The sequence below is a fragment of the Mastigoproctus giganteus genome, chromosome 8, assembly GCF_048544385.1.
Source record: "Mastigoproctus giganteus isolate SK-2022 chromosome 8, ASM4854438v1, whole genome shotgun sequence".
Classification (NCBI taxonomy): domain Eukaryota; kingdom Metazoa; phylum Arthropoda; class Arachnida; order Uropygi; family Thelyphonidae; genus Mastigoproctus; species Mastigoproctus giganteus.
In genome coordinates, this window is record NC_143582.1 from 137,206,158 (window position 1) to 137,229,583 (window position 23,426).

General features: G+C 35.8%; 1 protein-coding gene across 1 annotated transcript in view; it reads left to right on the forward strand.

Moving 5' to 3' along the window:
• Nucleotides 1-23,426, forward strand: part of LOC150081844 (uncharacterized) — a 92,718-nt gene that overhangs the window by 35,930 nt on the left and 33,362 nt on the right. The window contains exon 3 of the mRNA XM_090380341.1: nt 10,604-10,665. Coding sequence (XP_090236467.1) covers nt 10,604-10,665 — 62 coding nt within the window. The remainder of the gene's footprint in view (nt 1-10,603; nt 10,666-23,426) is intronic.

The following is a 23,426-nucleotide window of genomic DNA, read 5'->3' on the forward strand; positions in this document are numbered from 1 at the left end:
TGTCAAATATGTGAGAGCTATATTTCCCATTTACTGTAATTGTATTGGTTGGAGACACTGTTATCAAACATATCATTTGCTGTATTCACAAGGATTTCTGTTTTCTAACAGAAATTTTGTGAGGCGGGATAGCGTGAGCGGAGGAGCACATTTCTGGAGGTCACTACCATATAAACAATAAAAACAATTTGTAGTTCCTGGTATATTGGGCTTTTCTGTTAGCACAGTCTAATTATAAACGAGTAGCAAACTCGATCTTATTGCATTTGTAATAATACTGATAGCTGGAATTGTGGGTTTTTACGTAATGGTGAGATGTATTGCCCCGTTTCTCTTCAGTCATGTAAAAAACACAAATTTTTAGAATCTTCTCTTTTGTGCATGCTGTGTTCATCGTTATTGATTGCTCATCTTTTTTACTGTTTTAAATTTTACAATCCAAAAAAAATGTCAGTCTACAGAAATATCAATAAAACAAACTTTTATATCTTGTCAAGGTAAAGTGCTATATTTACTGTAATATTTATTTATTTATTAGAAATTTAAGATGTTTAAACCTCTCTTAGCAAAGTTATTGGGTTTCTAACTTTGTTTTACTTACCAGAACTGAATATTTTTGTTTTGAGTGCTCTGCCCCTATCCCTATCTTTTCCAATAAGCCCTATTGTTTTTAATTCGCAAAATACCATAATGCAGAGATTTTTAGAAACACATGTACCGCATTATAACAGAACTGACTATAATAGCTTTTAGAACTCATTCTTACACTGATGATACGATGATCCACTTGCCAGTCAGTTCATTGAATTTCAATGAAGTCTGGTTGTTCTGCAACAACTAAATTCTCTGCTTGCACCTTCACGATGGCAGGATTGTTGGTAATGGTCTATCCCCCATGTGCAAGGCCTGAAACACTACACTTAGTATATGGGAAGTGATCACCCATGTGTGACCAATGTAATCAGGAGTTGAGGTGTGGCACCCACATCATATAGTGGAATGCTGCCTCTCTATCATCAGGCAGTTACTAGGTGGTGGATGACCCTTGTCATCCAATGCAATACCACTGCTTTGCGAATTGGAGGCTTGAAGTAGCGAAACCCATGTGTAGTCTCCAGAACAAAGCACTGGCAGAGCTCTTTAATTACCTTTCTTTGAAACTTGACTTTATCCAGTCTAACTTTCCTAACAGTTAAATGATCTCATGAGATGAAACATTAAAATGATCTCATTTTAATGTTTGCAGCTCGAACTGTTCATTTTCTAGCTACATGGACCTCCAGCCGGTCATGATGTTGAGGTTTTGCAATTATTAATAATTTCATATTGCTTGTTCATTTATCTACCATACAATCCTAACCACACACACGTGCGTGCGCGTACACACACACACACGCACACGCACACAACATTCTTGATCTGTTTATTACCAACATTCCTCAAACTACATGGTCTATGTTAGTGGTCCTCTAGGCATGTCAGATCATGACTTGGTCCTTATCCAGTGGAACCTCTTTAATGGCCTTCACAGCCCTTGTGTTGTTTACATTATGGGAATGCTAAATGGGATGAGCTGCATGATTTTTATTCTTCTTTTTCTCAGTTGGATTACTATTTTAAATCTTGGCATAAAAGTGTTCTTAATAAGCTCCCATCTTATTAATTGCCGACCATTTATTTGCAATTGAGTATCCAGTTTTCTCTCTGACTGCTTACTGTGAGTGGTAGTAGATGGCTCTCTGTTTTCTAACTTCCCTAGTGCTGGTGTTTCCCCAAGGAATTGGTTCTTGCTCAAACAGCCTCAACTTCTTGACCACCGGCAATTCCTTAATTGCCAAATTCCAGGTAATTTTCCAGTGGAGCGAAGAAAACCTACCTACGTAATCTCTATGAAGGATTTGAGCTCTCTCTCTCTCTCTCTCTCTCTCTCTCTCTCTCTCTCTCTCTCTCACACACATGCACAAATGCACATGTGCACACATACACACACAAGCCACTCAAATTCCTGCTTGACTGCTAAATACAGTTAACAATTGTATCCATTCTTGAAATGATTAATCATAAACTCCTCTAAGCTAATGATTGTGCCAGAGTATAAATAGATACATTTTACATACATGCCACCTCTCCAGATTTATGCAGAGTACATCATTTTTAACTTCATTTGCCCCTTCTCTGCCTCACTATTGTAGTATATTTGGTGACTAAGAGTTTCTCATCTTTTTTGCAAAAACTCAGTTTATCTCTTTTTTTTTTTTCACAAAAAAATAAATAAAACTACATTAAAATTGTGGGTTTTTTGTCACGTTTTGCTCATTTGCAGAAATGAATTGACCACCAGGTGTTCTCTGGTAGTCTAAATAATAAATTGTTCACTGTAACATGTGATATTTAAACAGATTGTGCAAAACTAATTAACAATGTCTTACAGTAAGATGCCAAAAATGTATAAAGTAAATTTTCAGAAGACGAAAAAAATATATAAACAAAATTTTCCATCTATTGTAAAATCTGAAAAAGGTAACATGCAGTGTATCGAAAGAAATGCAAATATGGATGCATTTCATAGTATGATTATGTCATATGCACCAAATACTTATTTTCATATTTTGCTATAGAACAACATAATCTTTCTCTGAGTTGTACTGATCATGCAGGGACATTGTTCAGAAATATGTTCCCTGATGCAGAAATGGAAAAAATAAAAATAAATATATATAGTAAAAGAACAAAAACAATAGGCATTGTTTACTAAATTACACAGATGATGAGAAGTAGTGATAGCTCTGAAAAATGAGCCATTTTCAATTGATAGTAATAGCAGTACACTCAGGGTAGGGTAGGGTAATGGAAAATGACAAAGACCTGGGGGTAATTGTGCAGTCAGATATGAAGTTCTCTGAGCAGTGCAGGTGGGGTTTTGTCAATGATATACAGGAATTTTGCTAGCAGGGATAACGAGGTGATTATCCCATTGTATAAGGCACTGGTCAGGCGATGTCTTGCGTATGGGTCTAGAATCCTCGTGGAGTTGCTGGAATGAGTACAGAGAAGGGCAACGAGATGAGCAAGCAGAAAAAATGAAATAGAAGTTCTCTTACGAAGAAAGGCTTCACTTCTCAAATTTCAGCATCTGGAGACAGCACCTGCGAGGTGATCTGATTGAGGTGTTTAATGCTTTGAATGGATTTAGCAAGCTCAGTACTGTTGAAATTCTTCCTCTTGCTCAGATCACATACGTGAGGTGGCACAAATTCAAATTAAGGAAAGTCAATTGCGAAATAGATGTGTGTAAGTTTGCCTTTAGCCAGCAATTGATTGATTGCTGGAACAAACTTCCATCTGATGTTGTGGAAGTTGATAGCTTAAATAAATTCAAGGAACTAGGCAAACTATTGGAGGGAATGAATAGATGAAATTTGTTGGTGTCTTTTTTTTTGGTTGATGCTGTATAAGCTTTCTTGCTTTCTTGCATCATTTGCTACTGCTAATGCTAAATAGTTGATTAAGTCAATTTCCAATTTCCAATTTTGCAGAATATTGGATTAAGTAATCCAATATTCTGCAAAAAACCATAGAATTGTGCTCAGAAAAGTAGGGGACTAGTTCTCATTCTCTGTATCTGTACCATGAGAAAAATGTCCCATGTGCTAAATTTTTTGACTTAAGTCTAGAACCAAGGGGTTCTGCAGATTCCTTTGGTAAATTTAAATCTCTGACGAGATCATTCAGTTCATGCTGCGAAAACAGTTGAGAGCTACACTCAATGTCTCCAGGTGTGTAGACTTCACTTTCATCTTCGGAAGCTTCACTTCTCTCTGCATTCTCCAATATAAGTGGATGGCATAGAATTAGCAGGTTATCTGCATGTGGGACTGATGTAATGGCAGATGGAATATTAGGATACGCAATACTATTCTTACTCTTTGCATTGTATCCCTCTACATTTAGTAAGCAATAGTAACATTTGTCATGGTGGTTTGTAGACTCCCACTAAATCATGGGAATTGCAAATGGCATAGTCTTTTTTTTTTTTTTTTTTTTTTTAGTGCAATCTCAATTGTTTAACACAGGTTTGGTAAACTTTATATGAAGCCCATTGTTTATCTTGGTCACTCAGTTTCATTCCAAAATAACCACAATACACATTTTTTACAAATTCTTTAATATTTTGTCTTTACTTCAGGGCTACATAACTTTCGTAAATATAACACAATAAGTTTGGATTGTTCAAACACTTACTTGAAGACATTTTACTCGCTTTTCAGCATTGACACAATAACCTTAAAAATAAACTGAGCTCACATTGATAAACACTGCTGCATGGAGCTGGCAAGGTCAATAAACAAATGACTGAAGGCAGTGTTGCCAACATGTGAAGATTTAGTTTACAAATTACCAGAATTTACTCTTAATTTAATACATTCAATAATACAACTCATGACATCACCTTAAGTGATTTGTGAAAAAATGGTACATGGTAGAAAAAAAAGAATAACATTTCTGAAATCAGCTTAAAAACTGAGTTAAAAACAGATATTAGTTTACAAACATCAAAAACCATGCAGTGTGGTGTTATTAATGAAATTAGAGATCTAGATGTTATATTTTCGAATAACTGTTAATTTTCTTCATAGGTAGATCATCAGATATATATCTGAGTAGGTTTCATTAAACATTATTCATCATCCTTTTGCAATACACAATTAACCAAAATTTTATTTACCACTTTAGTACTTCCCATATTCAAGTTCACATGCTCTCTTTGCTCTTTGAGACTTTGATTCTCGCATCAGTAAATTAAAAAATTTGTAAAGAGAAACGATCAAATATTTAATCCGACATGCTTTACAATTATCATAGATCGGATAATGACCACTATTTGAAGGATATATAATTTAAGATCCCTCCACCAAAGAAGACAGTAATTAAGGTTGAAGTTCATGTATGAAGTCATTAACAAAACATTTCCTTTTACACTTCAATTTTTAATTACAAAAATAAAATACTGTACTTTTTTTTTTTTTTTTTTTTTTTTTTTTTTTTTTTTGAAGTGTCAAACAGATTATGGGAAACACAGCCAAATCTTTTACTTACTAAGTTTCTAAATAAAAATTATTTTGATCCCTTTTATTCCTATTAATTTATTTATTCATTGTAATGATATAAATTTTATTTTGTCCCATTGAATTTTATATTATGATTTTTTATTGCATTTTATATTGTGTATTTTATGTTGTCTTTATTAACTCATGAGATTAACTCATAACTGATGTATCCATATTCTCACATACTGTAAATGGATCAAACTGTAATCTGTGGCAAACAAATAAATATCCAAACAGAATTCCATAGATGGAAAATCTTTTAAAAGCAGTAGTGGTAAACGATCCTGTTGCTATAATTTAATATGAAATGTTTATTTTACTAGTGAATTTTAATTTCTATTGCAGTGTGGACTTTAAAAACCTCTGCTTTTTTAAAAAATCTATTTTCTTCCTGCTCACAAATGCCTTGCCTCTAGCATTTTTGAAAATCAAAAGTTGGTAACTATGGTTTCTGTTCTGTTCTGTAAGCACATTGAGATTTTCCTGAACAAAATGATCTGCCTGCAGTGATTGTTAAAGCAAAATCTCCTTCACCTCCATGATGTCAGCACCACTGTAAATTATATTAAAACTATGATCTGTCCAACAAAAATTGAACTGCCTGGTGGTGTTGATCAGCAGAAATTTGGGCATCACGAAAAAATTTGTGCAGCAGAATACTGGTTCCCCAAGTGGTCAGCACATAAACACCATCTCCCCTCCTACGTACATACAAAAGAAATGCCCACAGTTTCAACTTCCAAGTTTCTTAACCACAGTAAATAGCAGATGATTCATAGTCACTACCAAACACCTCATGGTGTAATATGAGGGGCGTTCAATATATTAATTATTAGTTCAATATATATATATATATATATCAATATGAAGGAAATGAAATAGAAGCAAAAAATCTGTTTTTATTTTTTAATGTAACTCCACTAGGCGCCTCCGTAGCCAGGTGGGAAGGAGCAGCAGTGCGTAGCACACGCTTCTTGATTAGACCGGGGTTCGAGCCCGTCACCACCAAATACGGAGGATGCGGAAAGGTCAGGGTATGACCACCGCATATCCTGGAGCAATATGGCCTTAGTTGCTAATGCTCCTAAAAACTAAAAATAAACAAACAATAATAATAGTAACTCCACTGAACTTCAATACGCTTGTTCCATTTTGTTGGCAGTGAGGAAATACCAGATAAATAAACCACTTTGCCCTGTCCATCAAAGAACACAAAACAACAGACTTTAGTTTATTATCATCAGCAAAGCAACGTCTGCATAAGTTTTTCTTGATGTGTGGAAACAGGAAATAGTCACTGGAGGCCAGATCTGGATTCTAAGGTGGATGGGTAAGTTCTGTCAAGTCAGTCTCTCAGAGCAGCAACAACGGCATGTGACCTGTGCACTGGTGCATTGTCCTGAAGAAGCAGCACATCTCTGGAAAGTTTTCCGTGGTGTTTTTCCTTTATGACATCTCTTAGGTTGTACTGTAGGGATGCATATGAATCCCCAGTGACTGTCTGCTTGTGTTCCAAGTAGTGAATGTACAAAATTTCCTCAGCATCCCATAAAATGGTGGCCGTAATCTTGCCTGCTGAAGGTTGTGTCCGAATTTTTTTGCTTGGGGAAGAATCCTTCCATTGCATTGATTCTTGCTTGGTCTCAGGATCCCAGTGATGAACCTGTTTCATTACCCCATAACAATTCTGGAAATGAAAGTTTCAGGATCCCTTCCATAAAGCTCTAAATTCTCTTCACAACACTGTACTCTGAATTGCTTCTGCACAGTTGGCAGAAACCTGGGGACCCACCTTGCACTGACCTTACTCATCCCCAAATGTTCATATAGAATGGTTATAACTGTTTCCTCATATATGTCATATTCCCTAGAGATTTGGGACACCTTTAAACATCTGTCATTCAGCACAAGTGTTTCCACAGCTTGGCACATTTCTGGAGTGGTCGCTGTAACTGATCTTCCTGGACATGGATCATCTTCGATGGACTCTCTATCCCATTTGAATTGTTTTGACCAGAATTTCACCTGGTTCTTCAAAGGTGAACTGTTGCCATACACAGCCACAATCCTTTCATGAATGGCTTTTGGCCCATTTCCTTCTTTGGTGAGAAACTTGATGACAGAATGATGCTCCAATTTCAGCAAATATATACAGTAATTTGATACAGGTGCCTTCCATCTTTCTGTTATTGCAGCACAACCTAAAAACATAGTGGGAACAAAATTAGTATGATACAAGTTGAGATATGTAAGAACTTGAAAAATTATGAATCATTGAAATATAACTAGGTAGATAATTATGTAGATAATTTATGGAATGCCCCTCGTATCATCCCCCAACAGCATGGAACTGTGCTGCTGGTAAACTCCTTATCTGCTATGACCACTCCAGTGCTACTTCCAAAAGTTTCATAGGCTAATATCCAGCTGTTCCTCAACATCTTGCAAATATGCCAGATGTTGGATAACAGAACAGAGCAGGTCCCTGTTCTGCTGAACATGTAAATACCACTTAGTGGCTGTGCTCTTGGACAAAAAAGACTGTCCTGTATGCCTTTTGTGTTTTATTTGCTCTAACTATTTTATAGCATTCCCTGTATAGTCTAAAATAAACCAGTCTTTCCAAAAAAAATTATCCAGTTACCCATTTCTTTGAAAAATGGAATATTAGCCATAAGCTGGTTAATTTTCTTTCATTTGATGTATTATTTTAGAATGAAAACTGTATTTCATCTTACTTCATTATTTCACTTATTTATATTAGCATTAGCATTAGTAGAGGCATATGATGCAAGAAAGCAAGCTTATTCAGCATCAGCCAAAAAAAAAAAAAAAAAAAAAAAACCACTACTCCCAATTCACCCCTCCGTTCGTTCGAAATACCTGTCCAGCTGAGCCTTAAATTTGTTTAGGCTATCAACTTCAACAACAAGCGATGTCTATTCCACAACAGTCTATTCCACAAACCAACTGCCCGCTGGCTAAAGGCAAACTTCTGCACATCTATCCGACATCCGTCCTTCCTCAATTTGAATTTATGCCCTCTCAGGTGATTATTCTGAGCAAGAGGAAGAATCCCATCGGCATTGAGCATGCTCAAGCCATTCAAAGCCTTATACACCTCTATCAGATCACCTCGCCGATGCCTAGTCTCCTGGCTCTGTAATTTGCAAAACTTAAGCCTTTCTTCGTAAGAGCAACCTTTTGTTCCTTTCACTAATCTTGTTGCCCTTCTCTGTACTCGTTCCAGCAGCTCTACATCCTTCTTGAAATGAGGCCTCCAAACCTGTATACAGTACTCAAGGTGTGGCCTGACCAATGCCTTATACAAGGGAATGATCACATCCCTGTCCCTGCTAGAAAAATTCCTGTATATCATTGACAAGACACCATGAGCTACTCTTGCAGCTCGTCTGCACTGCTCAGAGAACTTCATATCTGCCTGCACAATTACTCCCAGGTCCTTTTCATTCTCTACCACTGTCAGCGTAGTACCACAGAGTTGATACGTTGATCTGGGGTTACTGTTTCCCATATGTAGTACTTTACATTTGTCAATGTTAAACTTCATTTGCCACCTCTCAGCCCATCTGCTCAACCTTTCCAGATCCTGTTGCAGCAGCATAGTATCAGTAGTGTCCTTAACAACCCTGCCAACCTTTGTATTGTCTGCAAACTTGGACATTAAGCCTGATACACCATCATCAATATCACTTATAAATACAGAAAACAACAATGAACCCAACACTGAACCCTGAGGAACTCCACTAATAACATTAGTCCACGTTGAGCAGTGTCCATTGATTACCACTCTCTGTCTTCTGCCACTCAACCATCCCTTTATCCATAGCAGCAATTTGCCTCCAATGCCACACTTCTCCAATTTGTGCAGCAGTCTTCCATGCGCAACAGTATCAAAAGCCTTTCTAAGATCCAAATATATAATATCAAAGTTATTCCCTGCATCCAGTTCTTTTGTGACTACATCATAGTATCCAATCAAATTGGTCAGACAAGACCTGCCCTTAACAAAACCATGCTGTGTCTGAGCTATAACTGAATTCTTTTCCAGATGATCCTGCAATGCTTCTTTAACTAGTGCCTCCATTAATATTAATCATCGTTTTAATATTTTACTGTTATTGTAGCTCTTATTTTTAACCCTTTTATTAATTCTGTATCATGCAACTTAAATTCTAAGGCTATTGATGCTGTTTTGTGAATTTGTAATTATTATTATTATTAGCCATATGGTGCAAGGAAGCCTGAGGCTTATGCTGCACCAGCCAAAAAAAAAAAAAAAAAAAAATTCTGAGTCACAGAGAGAGAGAGAAGTAGAAGGGAATCACCAAGAAAGAGAAGAATGGTGATATCCAGCTCAGCACCCTGGGTATGCCAAGCCCATATTCACCAGAGGTGAGCCCCTGTGGTTATTCCCAAGGGATGTAAGACCCCTATTCTTGCTGGCTGTAGTGGATTTCAGTGTGTGTGTGTGTGTGTGCGCGTGTGCGTGTGTGTGTGCGCGCTTGTGTGTTGTCAGAATGGGTAAGTACCATGGCAACCAACTCCTACAGTTTTCAACCTATGCAGTATACAAAAATATTCAAAGAAACATTTAAGTTTTGTCCCACATATCTATAGATGATTAAGCAAAGCTGTGCAAATTGAATTTATAATACAATTTATAATATTCCTTTGTAATGACTAAAAACTAAAATTATTTTAACTTGATTAGTTTATATTACACCTTTAAGTTTGATGGCAAAACTGATTACAATATTTGGCTGAATAAAATTTTTTCCTCTTTCTGAACTAAAGTGGGCAAGTAAGTGTGTTCAATTGCAATACTTAGGGTGAAGGGCTTTTCAGTGAAGCAGTGACTTTGATTATTAAGATAATTGTAATGATAATGAATCTTGTTTTGAAGGAAGGTAGAAGCTTCTCTTTTGAGATATGAGTGGGTGGATCGTCAAAGTAATTTAGTACTAGGAAAATGTATGGAAGGATGAAGTTTAAGTAGCATGAGAAAGTCAACCGAGAGCCAAAATATTTCAATGGGCAGACATCTCTATACCCTTGTGGCTTTGAACAAGGTACAGGATTTTTATCCAGCCAAGACTTAAAATCAAAATTTTGAAAGTAATTAAACTATTAAAAAATATAACCCAAGGTTTCAATGTACTTATAAAAATAAGTTGGTTATGTTGGTTGATTATTAGGAGTTTTATGGCGCATCAGCATCTAAGGCTATTGTGCGCCATAAAAATAAGTACTAGTCTACTTATTTTTATATACGCGAGTACATAAAAATAATAATCTGGGTCATATTTTCTGTCTGTGATGAATTTTCTGATTTGTTTACATCTAAGAGTGTTAATTCTTCCAAAGTTTTTTCATGTTGTACAATTCAAATTATAAGCAAATTCAGTAGTAATTTATTGCACTTGTTTTGTATTACTGTTTTTTTTTTTTTTTTTTTTTTTTTTTTTTTTCAGGAAACTGAAAGAAGAGTCCCTTCTCCCAAGGAAAGGCCTAGATTTAAATTGCAGCAAACAAGGTTTGTTTATTATCATCTTAAATACAATTTCTACAAGAAATGTACTGCATTGTAAAGCATTAATAAATAGACCTTTATCTGAAAGCATAGATGCCGCTGAGCTCTGATAGCAGAATGTATCTCCTAGGATTGCACACAATTCTTTGGTATGTTTTCATCCGTTGTGCAGTCTATTGTTTCTACTTGCTCTCATAACATTAAAAATAGATGCGAATGTCTTTTTTGAATGCATTTTTAAAATTTTCGGTTAACTAGAAATGGTGTAACTAGAAAGTTTCAAAAATGGCTTTTGTGACATACTGCTGCCACAACCAATGGCAAAACTGCCACTGGACATTTTATAGTGTTGTTAACTGTCTGTTTGTCACCCCAAAACAACATGATATGGAACCTCTTAGAGCATACAACAAAGAATACAACTTTATAGATGTATCAGTTAGCTGTTCTTATCATGTGTTGTAGCTATGTTATACAGGAATTTTTCTAGCAGGAACAAGGAGGTGATTATCCCCTTGTATAAGGCAGTGGTCAGGCCACGCCTTGAGTACTGTATACAAGTCTGGAGACCTCATTTTAGGAAGGATGTAGAGCTGCTGGAATGAGTACAGAGAAGAGCAGTGAGATTGGTGAATGGAATAAAGGAATATAATTTCTGTTACAAAGAAAGGCTACAAATCTGTTCTACAAAAAGTTCTACAAATCTGGAGACTAGGCACCTGTGAGGTGATCTGATTGAGGTGTATAAGGCCTTGAATGGTTTGAGCAAGCTCAATGCTGATTAGATTCTTCCTCTTGCCCAGATTAATCACCTGAGGGGACACAAATTCAAATTGAGGAAAGGCAGTTGTAGAATAGATGTGCAGAAATTTGCCTTTAGCCAGTGGATGGTTGATTGTTGGAACAAACTTCCATCTGTCATTGTGGAAGTTGACAGCTTAAATAAATTCATGGCAGAACTAGAACAAACATTTGGAGCGGATGGATGGGTGAAATGGAAAGCGTTTTTTTTTTTTTTTTTTTTGGTTGATGCTGTATAAGCTTGCTTTGCCTCTACTAATGCTAATGTGGCACTCTATTCCATATCACAAACATAGAAATTTGAATATTCAATTATACCAGGATTGGCCAAACTTAATAACTCTGAGAAGTGCACATAATCTATGCAGACTTGAGAGTATAGTGCAAACTGCTTGGTTTTCATCTGAAATATCTGATGTCTGGTTTATACCTTCAAGTGAACAGATCTTGTCCAGTTTTTATAACTAATCTTTAACCAGACACATTTTTTTGCTGCAACCACCTAGTAGGAAGTGGTAATCAGTATATTACATTTAGTTTGGTGAGATTTTCAGAAGATAATGGTAGAATAAAACTATTGTTTTTAAGAATGATCACAGCCAAAATTCTTAAACGAAGACATAATTGTTGTTTATTATTTTGATATTTCAGATATCAAAATAATTTGTTCCTTCTTTGTTCCTTCCCACATATTATGTATAACATAAATAGAAAAAAACTATGAATAACTTTAAAATAACTATAATTTATTTTACATAATTCACTTGAATATATTACATAATCGACTAGGTGAGGGCTTTGTTAAGCTTTTATTTATATTTTATTTTGATGAAAATGAATATTGTTTATCGTTTTTTTTTTTTTTTCTTTTTTTAATAAATCCACATAGCATGAAAATTTATTTGTTAAAAGTTTGTTGAGCATTTTTAATTAACATCATCATGCCCTCCTCCTCACCCCGAGAAGTGCTCATCTGTTCCAACTTTTTACACTTACTGCATTATTTTCAAGTCATTCATAAAAAAAAATCTAAACAATAAGATTGATGATAATCTAAACAATAAGAATTAAATTTTTGATAGCAAAAAAGTTCTGTTAAATTTTGCCAACATTGGCTGAGGTCTGATGTAGCCTTTTGTAAAAAATCAATGCTTAAGACCACATTGGGGACGAATGAATGCAAAACTCCAATCAGTTCTTGTCGTGACTGTGAGAAATATCTATTTTGAATATATTTTTCTCAAAATAATGGTATACGCTTGGGTAAATGTTCAACCAATAATGAAATGTTTGTTTCTGAAAAAAGCTGACAGAAGTAACGTAACAGAAATTCTTACTCACCCTAAGACAAATACGGGCATCACTTTCTCTTTGTAAAAGACGGTTGGAATTGAAAAATCCCAATCCAGTCTAATTAGCCCGCCATACCATAAAAGCGCGAGATCATAGAGGAATACCATAAAAGCAGGAGATCATATTATAGAGGAAGCAAACACATGGGAAAATGAAACAAGTTTTTACTTACGTCTGATTGTGAGATTCATATCACACAGATTTCAACAAATTTTCCACGAAAAAAAGGTTACTGGTATGTATTGTTACCATAGATTGTAACCACTGATAATTGTTAAAAATATATTTCAACAGATAAATCTTAAGTAAAATTGGTGTGAATTTCAAAGGGAAGTTTTCAGAACTCAGTTTACCGGCACTGCGTCACCGAAAATGCATTGCCAGTAGTCTTTAGGCCTAATCTAACATTGACCATATAAGATGCATGGTGATTTTCCGAGTATTTCTTCGCGAAAAAAACAGCGTCTTATAAGCCGGAAAATACAGTATTTTAAAGTTTCATAGTAGTACGGGTTTAACGCTTTTAATGTATAGTATTTTTTAAAAGTTTTTATATGATTTGATATGAATTCATATGATTTATGGTATTTTAAATTATACTACATTTCACAGTCGATTTTACTTATTTATTTTATTTGTAATTTTATTTTATTTATGTTTATAAAGTTATAATTGGTCAGAGTTGGCGGCATCAATTATGGATAGATTTCCTGACCAGAGGCCTTTTTAGTGATCTATCAGCAAAGGAAGTAAGCAAACCCTTATAATAATTATGGGGGCATCCTTCCATAGCCAAGTGGTCAGGAGCGGGGGTGCAGTAGCACACGCTCTTTGAGTAGACCAGGGTTCAAGCCCCTGACTGCTGAATGCGGTCGATCTGCCAACCCACACTGGACCAGCGTGGCAGGTTATGGTCCATTTCCCTCAGCATGAATTGTTGAGGAGGCTTTCATCCTGCAGTGGGTTGATAATGGCTGCAGTTTATCTTTACCTTTTTTTACCTTCAACTCGGGAATTTCCCACAGACTGGAGATGTGCAAATCTATCCCCAAAAGGAAATCAAAGGGTGACACGTGTAATTGCAGACCTGTTGGTTTAACTTCTGTTCCAGGGAAAATAACGCAGTCACTAATTAAAGAAGCATTGCAGAATCATCTAAACAAGATTGCAGTTATAGTTCCGACACAGCAATCTTTTGTTAAGGGCAAGTCTTGTCTAACCAATTTGATTTGATACCGTGAACATAAATAATGTGGTCACAAAGGAACTGGATGCAAAAAATAATTTTGATATCATTTACTTGGATTTCAGGAAATCTTTTGATACTGTTACACATGGAAGACTACTATATAAATTGAAGCAGTATGGCATCAATTTGCAAGTTGCTACAATGGATAAAGGGATGGTTGAGTGGGAAAAGACAAAGGGCGGTAATCAATGGACACTGCCCTTCATGGACTAATGTTATTAGTAACATCCTACAGTGTTTGGTGTTGGGCTCTTTGTTGTTATGTACATTTATCAGTGATATTGATAAACATAGTCAAATTTTGCAGATGATACAAAGGTTGGCATGGTTGTTAATGACAAAAATGACTGTATGCTACTACAACAAGTACTAGAAAAATTGGGAAGGTGGACTGAGAAGTGGCAATTGAAACTTAACATTGATACATGCAAAGTACTGAATATGGGTAGCAATAACCCCAGAGAAATGTACCAACTGTGTGGTACTACACTAAGGGTACTTAGAATGAAAAAGACCTGTGTATAATTGTGCAGTCAGATATAAAGTTTTCAGATCATTGCAGATAGGCTACCAGAGCAGGTCATGTGGTTCTGTCAGTAGTATACGGGGTTTGATAGTAGTGATAAGGAGGAGATTACCCTTTGTATAAGGGAATGGTCAGGCCACATCTTCAGTACTGCATACAGGTCTGGAGGCCTCATTTTAGGAAGGATGTAGAGTTGCTAGAACGAGTGCAGAGAAGGGCAACAAGATTGGTGAGAGCAGGACCAAGAAATTTTGGCACCCTGGGCAGAAAAATTTTTCAGTGCCCTTTTACTAAGAATATATATATTTCTTGCCTCATTGTTCTTCCGTTTTTTGCTAGCCCTACTAGCTCGTGCCTTAATCCAGCACTGGTTGGGGGAAACAAAGTGTTTCTCTTACCAAAAAGGCTTAAGTTCTGCCAATTGCAGTGTTCTGGAGACTAAGAACCTGCAAGGTGATCTGAATGAGGATCATGTTGAAAACCCTTTACCAGGTCACATGCAGTTACTAAGAACAAGGATTGCAATCTGCTCAATTCATGTCATTAAATGATTCTCTCATTCCATGTCTAATGTTTTCACAATAACTCTCTCCATCCCACTATCCATTAATTCCTAACAGAGAATTCCAAGTCATCTTTGGGGCACTGGGCAAAAATTTTCATTTGTGCCCTTCCATATTGATTAGTGGTGGAAAAGTCTACTTTTTCTGTAAAAATTATATAGAAGTAGTCAGATAATGTTTTTTTGTTATATTTTCTTTCTGTTTATGAATATGATTCATTTTTATTTCTGTTATCTAGTATGGATTAATTTCTTATTTGTCATTTGAATTACTTTCCCCTTGTAATACTGATTTTATGTTTATGTATTTAATTTTATGTATTCAATAAAAGAATTAAAAAAATCATTAATATCATTAGTCATTATTTCCCACATTATTCATGTGGGGAATAATGATATTAATGAAGTACAGGGGAAAGATTCTTACAATTCACATATAATTGTTTTAGTATATATTTTAAAAACATTAAATAATAAAAAATTGTGGAAGAAGCTAATATAATGTAATGCATAACATAAACTTTAACACTTTTAATAAAGTCTTTTACGGACCTAAAGGGTGCAACTATTCATTATATTATAGTACATTATTTTAGTACATTATATTGTACATCTAATGATTTCTTAGTACAGTCAGTCTTCGTATAGCACGATAGTTGTGTTCCTAGAAACCCTTGTGCAATGCAAAATCATGCAATATAAACAACAGGCCCTATAGGAAAAATAGGATTAGGTGCCGACCACCCAAGATTGAACACACATTTGTAACCAAAACATTACCAAACACAATAAATAATCATAATAAAATACGTATGTATTTTATTACGATTATTTATTATTATACGTAATAAAATACGTAATACGTAAGTATTTTAAGTAATGCATAAGTATTTTATTACGACTATTATGTAATAAAATATTGCTAATGCTTTTGCTTCTATCGTAAGAAAACTTGTTTTTTGTTTGAATTTCTATCGAAACAGATGACAGCCGTTCCATCTCTTCCAATTCTTTGTGTCTTAATCTAATGGATTTTAATTACACTTTGAGTTGTTCCTGCTATGAAAGTTGTTTTTATTTTCTCTGCCTTCTTTCTAATTCTCGGCGTTGCCTCATTTAGGTCTGTAGCACGTGCAATATCACATGGTCTTTCATTTCGCTCAAAGCGTTTTACAATTTCATATTTTTTCTTTATTGAAGCTTACTGGCCATAAATAAGCCTTACCGGGGAAACCCCGGTGGGCCGGAGGCCGGTGTAGAATTTTTGACCTAGTCCGCCTCTGTTTATCGATATTGCTTTTGTTTTTCTCTCTGAATCTGCAGTGCCTTCACCAGGATGCTTCGTTTACACACCTTTTAAGTATTTTACTAATTTTTAGGGAATAAAGCACAATTACAAAACGAGGAGGCACGCTTGATACACATAAACAAAGCTATAGCAACTGAATAAACAACACCGTAAAGGCAGAGATACACTATTAACACCTCACATTTTACTAAAGCACATTTCTAGGGGTTACTACCATAAAACAATAAAAACAATTTCCAGTTGCGTTTCTGCGAGGGAATCTGTTATAAACTCTATCTAATTGCATTTGCGATTATACCGATAGCTGGAATTGTTGGTTTTTACGTTATTATGGTGAAATGTGTTTCCCCTTCACTGATATAAAAAACATAAATACATTTTCAGAATCTTCTCTTCGTTCTTATCGTGTTGCGTTCAGTTGGGGTGATTCTGCGTTTGACTGCCATTTCTTGTAAACACAAAGGCGAATCGTGCATAAGCGAATTCGGTTCGTGTTATATAAGATATCATTCCCCTATTTATAAATCGTGTATGATCGAATTCGTGTAGTGTAAACACATGTTATACGAGGACTGACTGTACAACTATACAACTATTATATCACCACGAAATTAAATACATAAAGGTTAAAAGAAACAATCTTTTTAATTTTTAACAATGAGTAAAACCCTTCTTTCTTGCTTTCAAATCAGCAAATGTATAAATTGCTTCATCAAAATTCAGTGTTGCTACAATCATTTTCAGTGAAACGACTGAATTGCTAAATAATTTAGTCATTCCTGTTGCATACTTGAATGAAGTTAAATCATTATCAGTTTTAATTTCCTAAAACTTCTCTAACAGATTGCGGCAGTTACTGGTATGGTTAACAGCATTCTCAGTTCAATGTATAGTTTGGGTAATGTGTCACGTAAGTTGTGTGAATTGATGAAATGTTAGTACCTCTGAAGCACTCAAGTTTTTATGATAAAAAAAGCTTTAATATTTTCTATTTACAGAGCGTAGTCTCCACCATTTAAACATTGTTATTTTTTAATACATCATGAAGACAAACATTTCTGGAATAATATGTCATGATTTCAGTTGTTTAAATTAATTAAGAACCCCTAAATTTTTTAAAACTCCTGCACTTTTGAAAAACAATCTGACACTGAAATTATTGCCTGGTCGATAATAACATTAAAAATGTGTTGTTTTTTTTTAAAATTTGCCCGATGTCCCCAGTAATTTTTTTAACTTTAAATTTAGGTTCTGCTCCTAATGCTATTGCTAATACTGTTGCCAATTCAACTGCTGATTTGTACCTTATGTTTCTGTACTTATGTGTAACATTCTTCCAACAAGTTGATTGCACTGCCTAAAGGCGCCTCTGTAGCCAGGTGGGAAGGAGCAGCAGTGCGTAGCACACGCTTCTTGATTAGACCGGGGTTCGAGCCCGTCGCCACCAAATGTGGAGGATGCGGAAAGGTCAGGGAATGACCACCGCATATCCCGGAGCAATATGGCCTTAGTTGCTAATGCTCCTAAAAACCAAAAATAACAATAACAATAGTGCTGCCTAAATCTGAGTCGTTTTGCTGCAGAGATTTACTTCCTATATTTATTTTTTGATAAAACATCACACCATACAGACAATGATGTTAAAAAATCCTTCAATATCACTTTTGAATCTAAATTATTTTCTTTCAACAGTTCTGTTAAAGCATATCTTATTGGCACTATTTCAGTGCCAATAAGAAATGCTTCAATTACTTTTAGTTGCTTTAATGCAATCAAGTCTGCATTCCCACCTTGTTTTGTATAGTGGTTTTGGTGTTAATATTTTAATGTGTTGTTTCATGATACTCCACCGTGACAGGGAAGCAGACAAGATTACAAATAGTCTTTGAATAATAACACAAAATGATAGCACTGTTATCAAACTCTTCACAGCATCCCCAATTAATATGTTTAATGAATGACATCTGCATGACATATAAAATGCTTACTGCTAAGAATTTAAAAATCTTGCTTGGACTCCCTTTTCTCCCTCTTTCAAATTTGATCCATTGTTGTAGCCCTGACCACGACAGTCATCAATGTTCAAATGGTTTCTCTAATACATCAACTATAGCTTCACATATTCCAAATCCAGTTGTTTCTATTACAGGTTGATAAGTTATTAAGTGTTCCATTCCTTCAAGATCAAAGAATCTTAAAGTAAACAAAAGTTGCTCTGTATAACTTGCATCATTGGTACTGTAATGCTTTATGATTGCCCTTCTTGCCCATTCTAATATTTTTGTAAGAGTTAAATCCAAATGTTTATTTATTAGTTCATTTTTGACTGTTTTCCCGTAGTAGTAAACATGGGTTTCTTTGGTTACAACTTTACAGAGATGTTTCATTTAAAACAAGGATTCTCAATGGGGCAAAAATTGTTTTTTGGGGGGCAAAAAATCGTGTATATTACAATGGTTTGTGGCCCTCCAAAGTTCAACCCTATCCGATGGCATCTTATTCCTTAATATTTAATTTCTCTCATTGGGTTTTCTTCTCCCCTGAGACAACTGATTTTTAACATATAGGTATATTATATAAGAAGTGAGTGAAAAATTTTGATAAAAGGAAAATAGTGGGCATGATTTAATTCAACCACCTTTGCTTTTCATAGGCATTAAATGCCCAAGTACTTTAGAGATAATGTCTCCGAAATCCTTGCCTTTTGTGCCTCTCCGGCAGCTGCGACCTTGGCGGTGGCATGGTGGGCATGGTTTATTTATTTATTCTTTTGTTTCATTGGTCAATATATGAGGCATGAATGAGATGTGGAAATGTTTCAGTCTGTTTTTACTTTTTAAGCAACAGTTAGTATTGATTTATTGTTTTCTTGTGGAAGTTGTTTATTTTTGATCCGCAGTGTTTTTGTGAGTGACATGGGCTATAAGAGTTAAATAAAAATAGTTTATATTTTATTATTTAATTCTTTGTAGTTATTCAACCCATCATCAACCATGTCAAGTGCCAGAAAGAAAAAGTGTCAACAATATCTGGATGAATATCTAGCTTATGGTTTTATTGAAAGCCCATTCGACTCAAGACATCCCATGTGTCTTATGTGTAATAGTTCTTTTTCAAATGAGGCTATGAAACCATCAAGTCTTTTAGATAACTTAAAAAGGAAATATCCTGATAAAGTTGGTAAACATATTGAATATTTTAGAAATTTTAAACAGAATTTTGAGCAACGTAATGTTGTTACTTCCCTATTTAAGAAGAACACACAAATGGAATGATTGCATCTTATAAAATTGCAGAAATCATTGCAAAAACTGGTAGTGCTCATACAGTTGCTGAGACTGTTCTTTGACCCACATTAGAGACTGTAATTTTAACACTGATGTATCAAAATCCTTCCAGCATTGCCATTGATCAACGATTCAATTCAAAGACAAATCGGTGAGACGTCAGTTAACATTGAAAAGCAGCTAATTGAGCCAAGAAAATTTTCTATTCGGATTAATGAATTCACAGTTACTGACAATAGTAGCCTTCTAATGGCAAGCCGTTATTTCAATGATGATTGTAAATTGCAAGAAGAAATGTTGTTTGTAAAATGTATAGAACCTAACTGGCGCATCCATTTTTGCTGCCATAAAAACATGGTTTGATGAAAAACAAGTACCATTGGAAAATTTGGTATCCTGTGCCATTGATGGTGCTTCCTCCATGTTTGGAAGACATAAAGGTTTTGTAGCCCACCTAAAGGAAATATGCCTCGAAGTTCTTGCAGTTACACTGCATTATGTACCATCATCTGGCTGCAAAAAATATTAGTTCAGTTCTTTATCAGTCTCTCAGTATAGTTATTAAAACCATCAGAAAAATAAAGTCACATAGCAAATATGATCATCTTTTCAGAAAATTTTACGTTGAAAATGAACAGTATTTGAGCTTCTTTTACATAGAGAAGTCATATGGCTTTCTAAAGGAAACTGTCTAACAAGATTTGCAAACATTTTTGATACGATAATTAGTTTTTTAGGAAGTGAAGGAGACACAGATTTAGCAAAGGTGATCAGCAAACACAAAAACAACAGGCCCCGAGTGCCAAGCGAGTGATCTAGCGATTTCCAAAGCGATTTTCAAAGAGTATTTTCTATAAAGAAGTAGTTAAAATTTCTAAAGTCTTTTCCTTTCAAAGTTATTTATTTTCTGGCTGTTTATAAAGAAAGAAGGAAGCTTCCTACAAGAAAGGAAAAACACCTTTCTTTTGTGTATATATATAACTAACTCTTGTAACACACTAACCACTAACTTTTTATCGCTTGGTCACTGGTGGCACCGCTCCTGCCTCCACGTGGCGGGGCCGGTAACCTGGGAGAAGGAAGCTCCTCTCCCGGGGCGAAAAGGAGCAACAATGGATTGCAACGAATTTCCACCAATAGAGCCAACAGGCTCTCAACATATTGACACCCGTAGAAGGGAACATGATCCTAGTCTCTCGAAAAGAATGAGAACAGATTCTAGCAAACCAGAACCACCAGCTTTTCTGATAATGCATTCATTATTGAATCAACCAGTAAGCAATTTGTCTCCCTTTGTCATTCAAAGATGTCTTGAAAATTCAGCAGGAACACCAAAAATGGTAAAACGACTCCAGTCAGGAGATCTATTAATTGAAACCACGCAGGCAAGACTCTCTGAACTGTTATTGAAACTGTCAACTATAAGCGGAATCCCAATTAAAGTCACGCCGCATAATACACTGAACTCCTCTAAAGGAGTAATAAGTGAGTGGGATCTACTAAACGTCACCGAAGAGGAAATAGTTACGGAATTACAAGAACAAAAAGTAACACAAGCAAGGCGAATCATGATCCGGAAGGACGATAAACTAGTTCCAACACGAAATATCATACTGACCTTCAGTACACCAAATTTACCAAACTCAGTAAAAGCAGGCTACCTCCACTGCTGAGTCCGGGCATACATTCCAAATCCCTTAAGGTGTTTCAAATGCCAAAAATTCGCTCATTCTCAAACAACATGCAGAGGAGAAATTACATGTCCTAATTGTGGTTCGAAAAATCATTCTCAAACAGATTGTACTGCAAAATCTCCAGAGTGCCCAAACTGTAAGAATGATCACCCAGCTTATTCAAAATCATGTGATCTGTGGAAAATGGAAAAAAAATATACAGAAGTTTAAGATTGAACACAAAGTATCATATCAAGAAGCAAGAAGACAAGTCAAGGTAACTATGCCAAAACTCAGCTATGCTATTGCTACCCAAAACTGTCAAGCTGTTGCTACCCAAACAGAAGTGTCAATACCACCTAACACATCCATTGCAGAATGGGCACGATCTGTACTTTTGACAGATCAGCCCGCTAACAAACCTGTTTCAATCGACGAAGTAAACTCTCAGTTCCATCTAAAATTACATCAATCGATAAATTACAAAGGAAACCACAAAGGCAACGTGCCTCTGAATTGAAACAACCAAATTCAAGCAGAATGGACAGCGAAGCTGTAAATGCACAAGAAGAAACAGTCCTTGATCTTCATGCAGAAGATGACATGGAGACTGGATGTTCATCTACTGGTACCGATGAGGTAGAAGGGAGTACAGAATATGGACGCCCTTATTTTCCAAGAAAGGATAAGATAAAACATGATTGTCAAAAGCAAACTGCTCCCCCTTACAAGAAACAGACAGAATCATCTTCCCTCTCTAAAACCAAATAATGATGCACATCGTGGGATTTACTCAAGGAGGTAACTACCATCAGAGGTAAAGGGAAGGGTTTTTGTTTTCGTAAAGGCGACTATGATGGTCTGAGACAATATTTAAATTCTATACAGTGGGACCAACTGATGATGTTACCAACACCAAACTCAAAATGGGAAGCATTCAAGGAACTAATCTTGGAGGCTACCAGGCTTTACATACCAACTAAGAAATATTGTTCAAGGTTTAGGCCTAAATGGTTGTCAGATGAACTAATGAGACATGTGGCAGAGAAGAAAAATGCATGGGATACATACAAATTAATGGGTGACATGGAAGCCTATGATAGATATAAGTTGGTCTGTAACCAAGTCACAAAGGAGATTAGGCAGACTACGAAAAATCCTTGGCAAAGGATGCAAAGAAAAACAGAAAAGAGTTCTTTACATATTTAAACTCAAGAAGGAAAGGGATGAATCAGATTGGTCCACTGGATATTGATCGTTCAACAGTTGAGGATCCTGCTCAGGTGGCTAACAATCTAAACGAGTATTTTGCATCTACATTCACGCATGAGGAGTTATTCAGGAAGGAGAATGATGTAGGTAAAGTAAACATTGGCAGTGAGCTGGGATTATTTTGTAATAACTGAGAGGAAAGTGGAGGAGAGATTGTTGAGGATAAACATAAAAAAGGCACCTGGGGTGGATGGGATCTATCCAGTTATATTAAAGGAGGCAGCAAAGGAAGTAAGCAAACCCCTAGCCATAATTATGAGAGCTTCTTTGGACTCGGGGGAGGTACCCATAGACTGGAGATGTGCAAATGTAACCCCAATTCACAAAGGAGGATCAAAGGCTGACACAAGTAATTATAGACCTGTTAGTTTAACTTCTGTTCCAGGTAAATTAATGGAGGCACTGGTTAAAGAAGCACTGCAGGATCATCTAGACAAGAATTCAGTTATAGCTCAGACACAGCATGGTTTTGTTAAGGGCAGGTCTTGCCTGACCAATTTGATTGGATACTATGATGTAGTCACAAAAGAACTGGATGCAGGGAATAACTTTGATATTATATATTTGGATCTTAGAAAGGCTTTTGATACTGTTGCACATGGAAGACTGCTGCACAAATTGGAGCAGTGTGGCATTGGAGGCAAATTGCTGCTATGGATAAGGGGATGGTTGAGTGGCAGAAGACAGAGAGTGGTAATCAATGGACACTGCTCAACGTGGACTAATGTTATT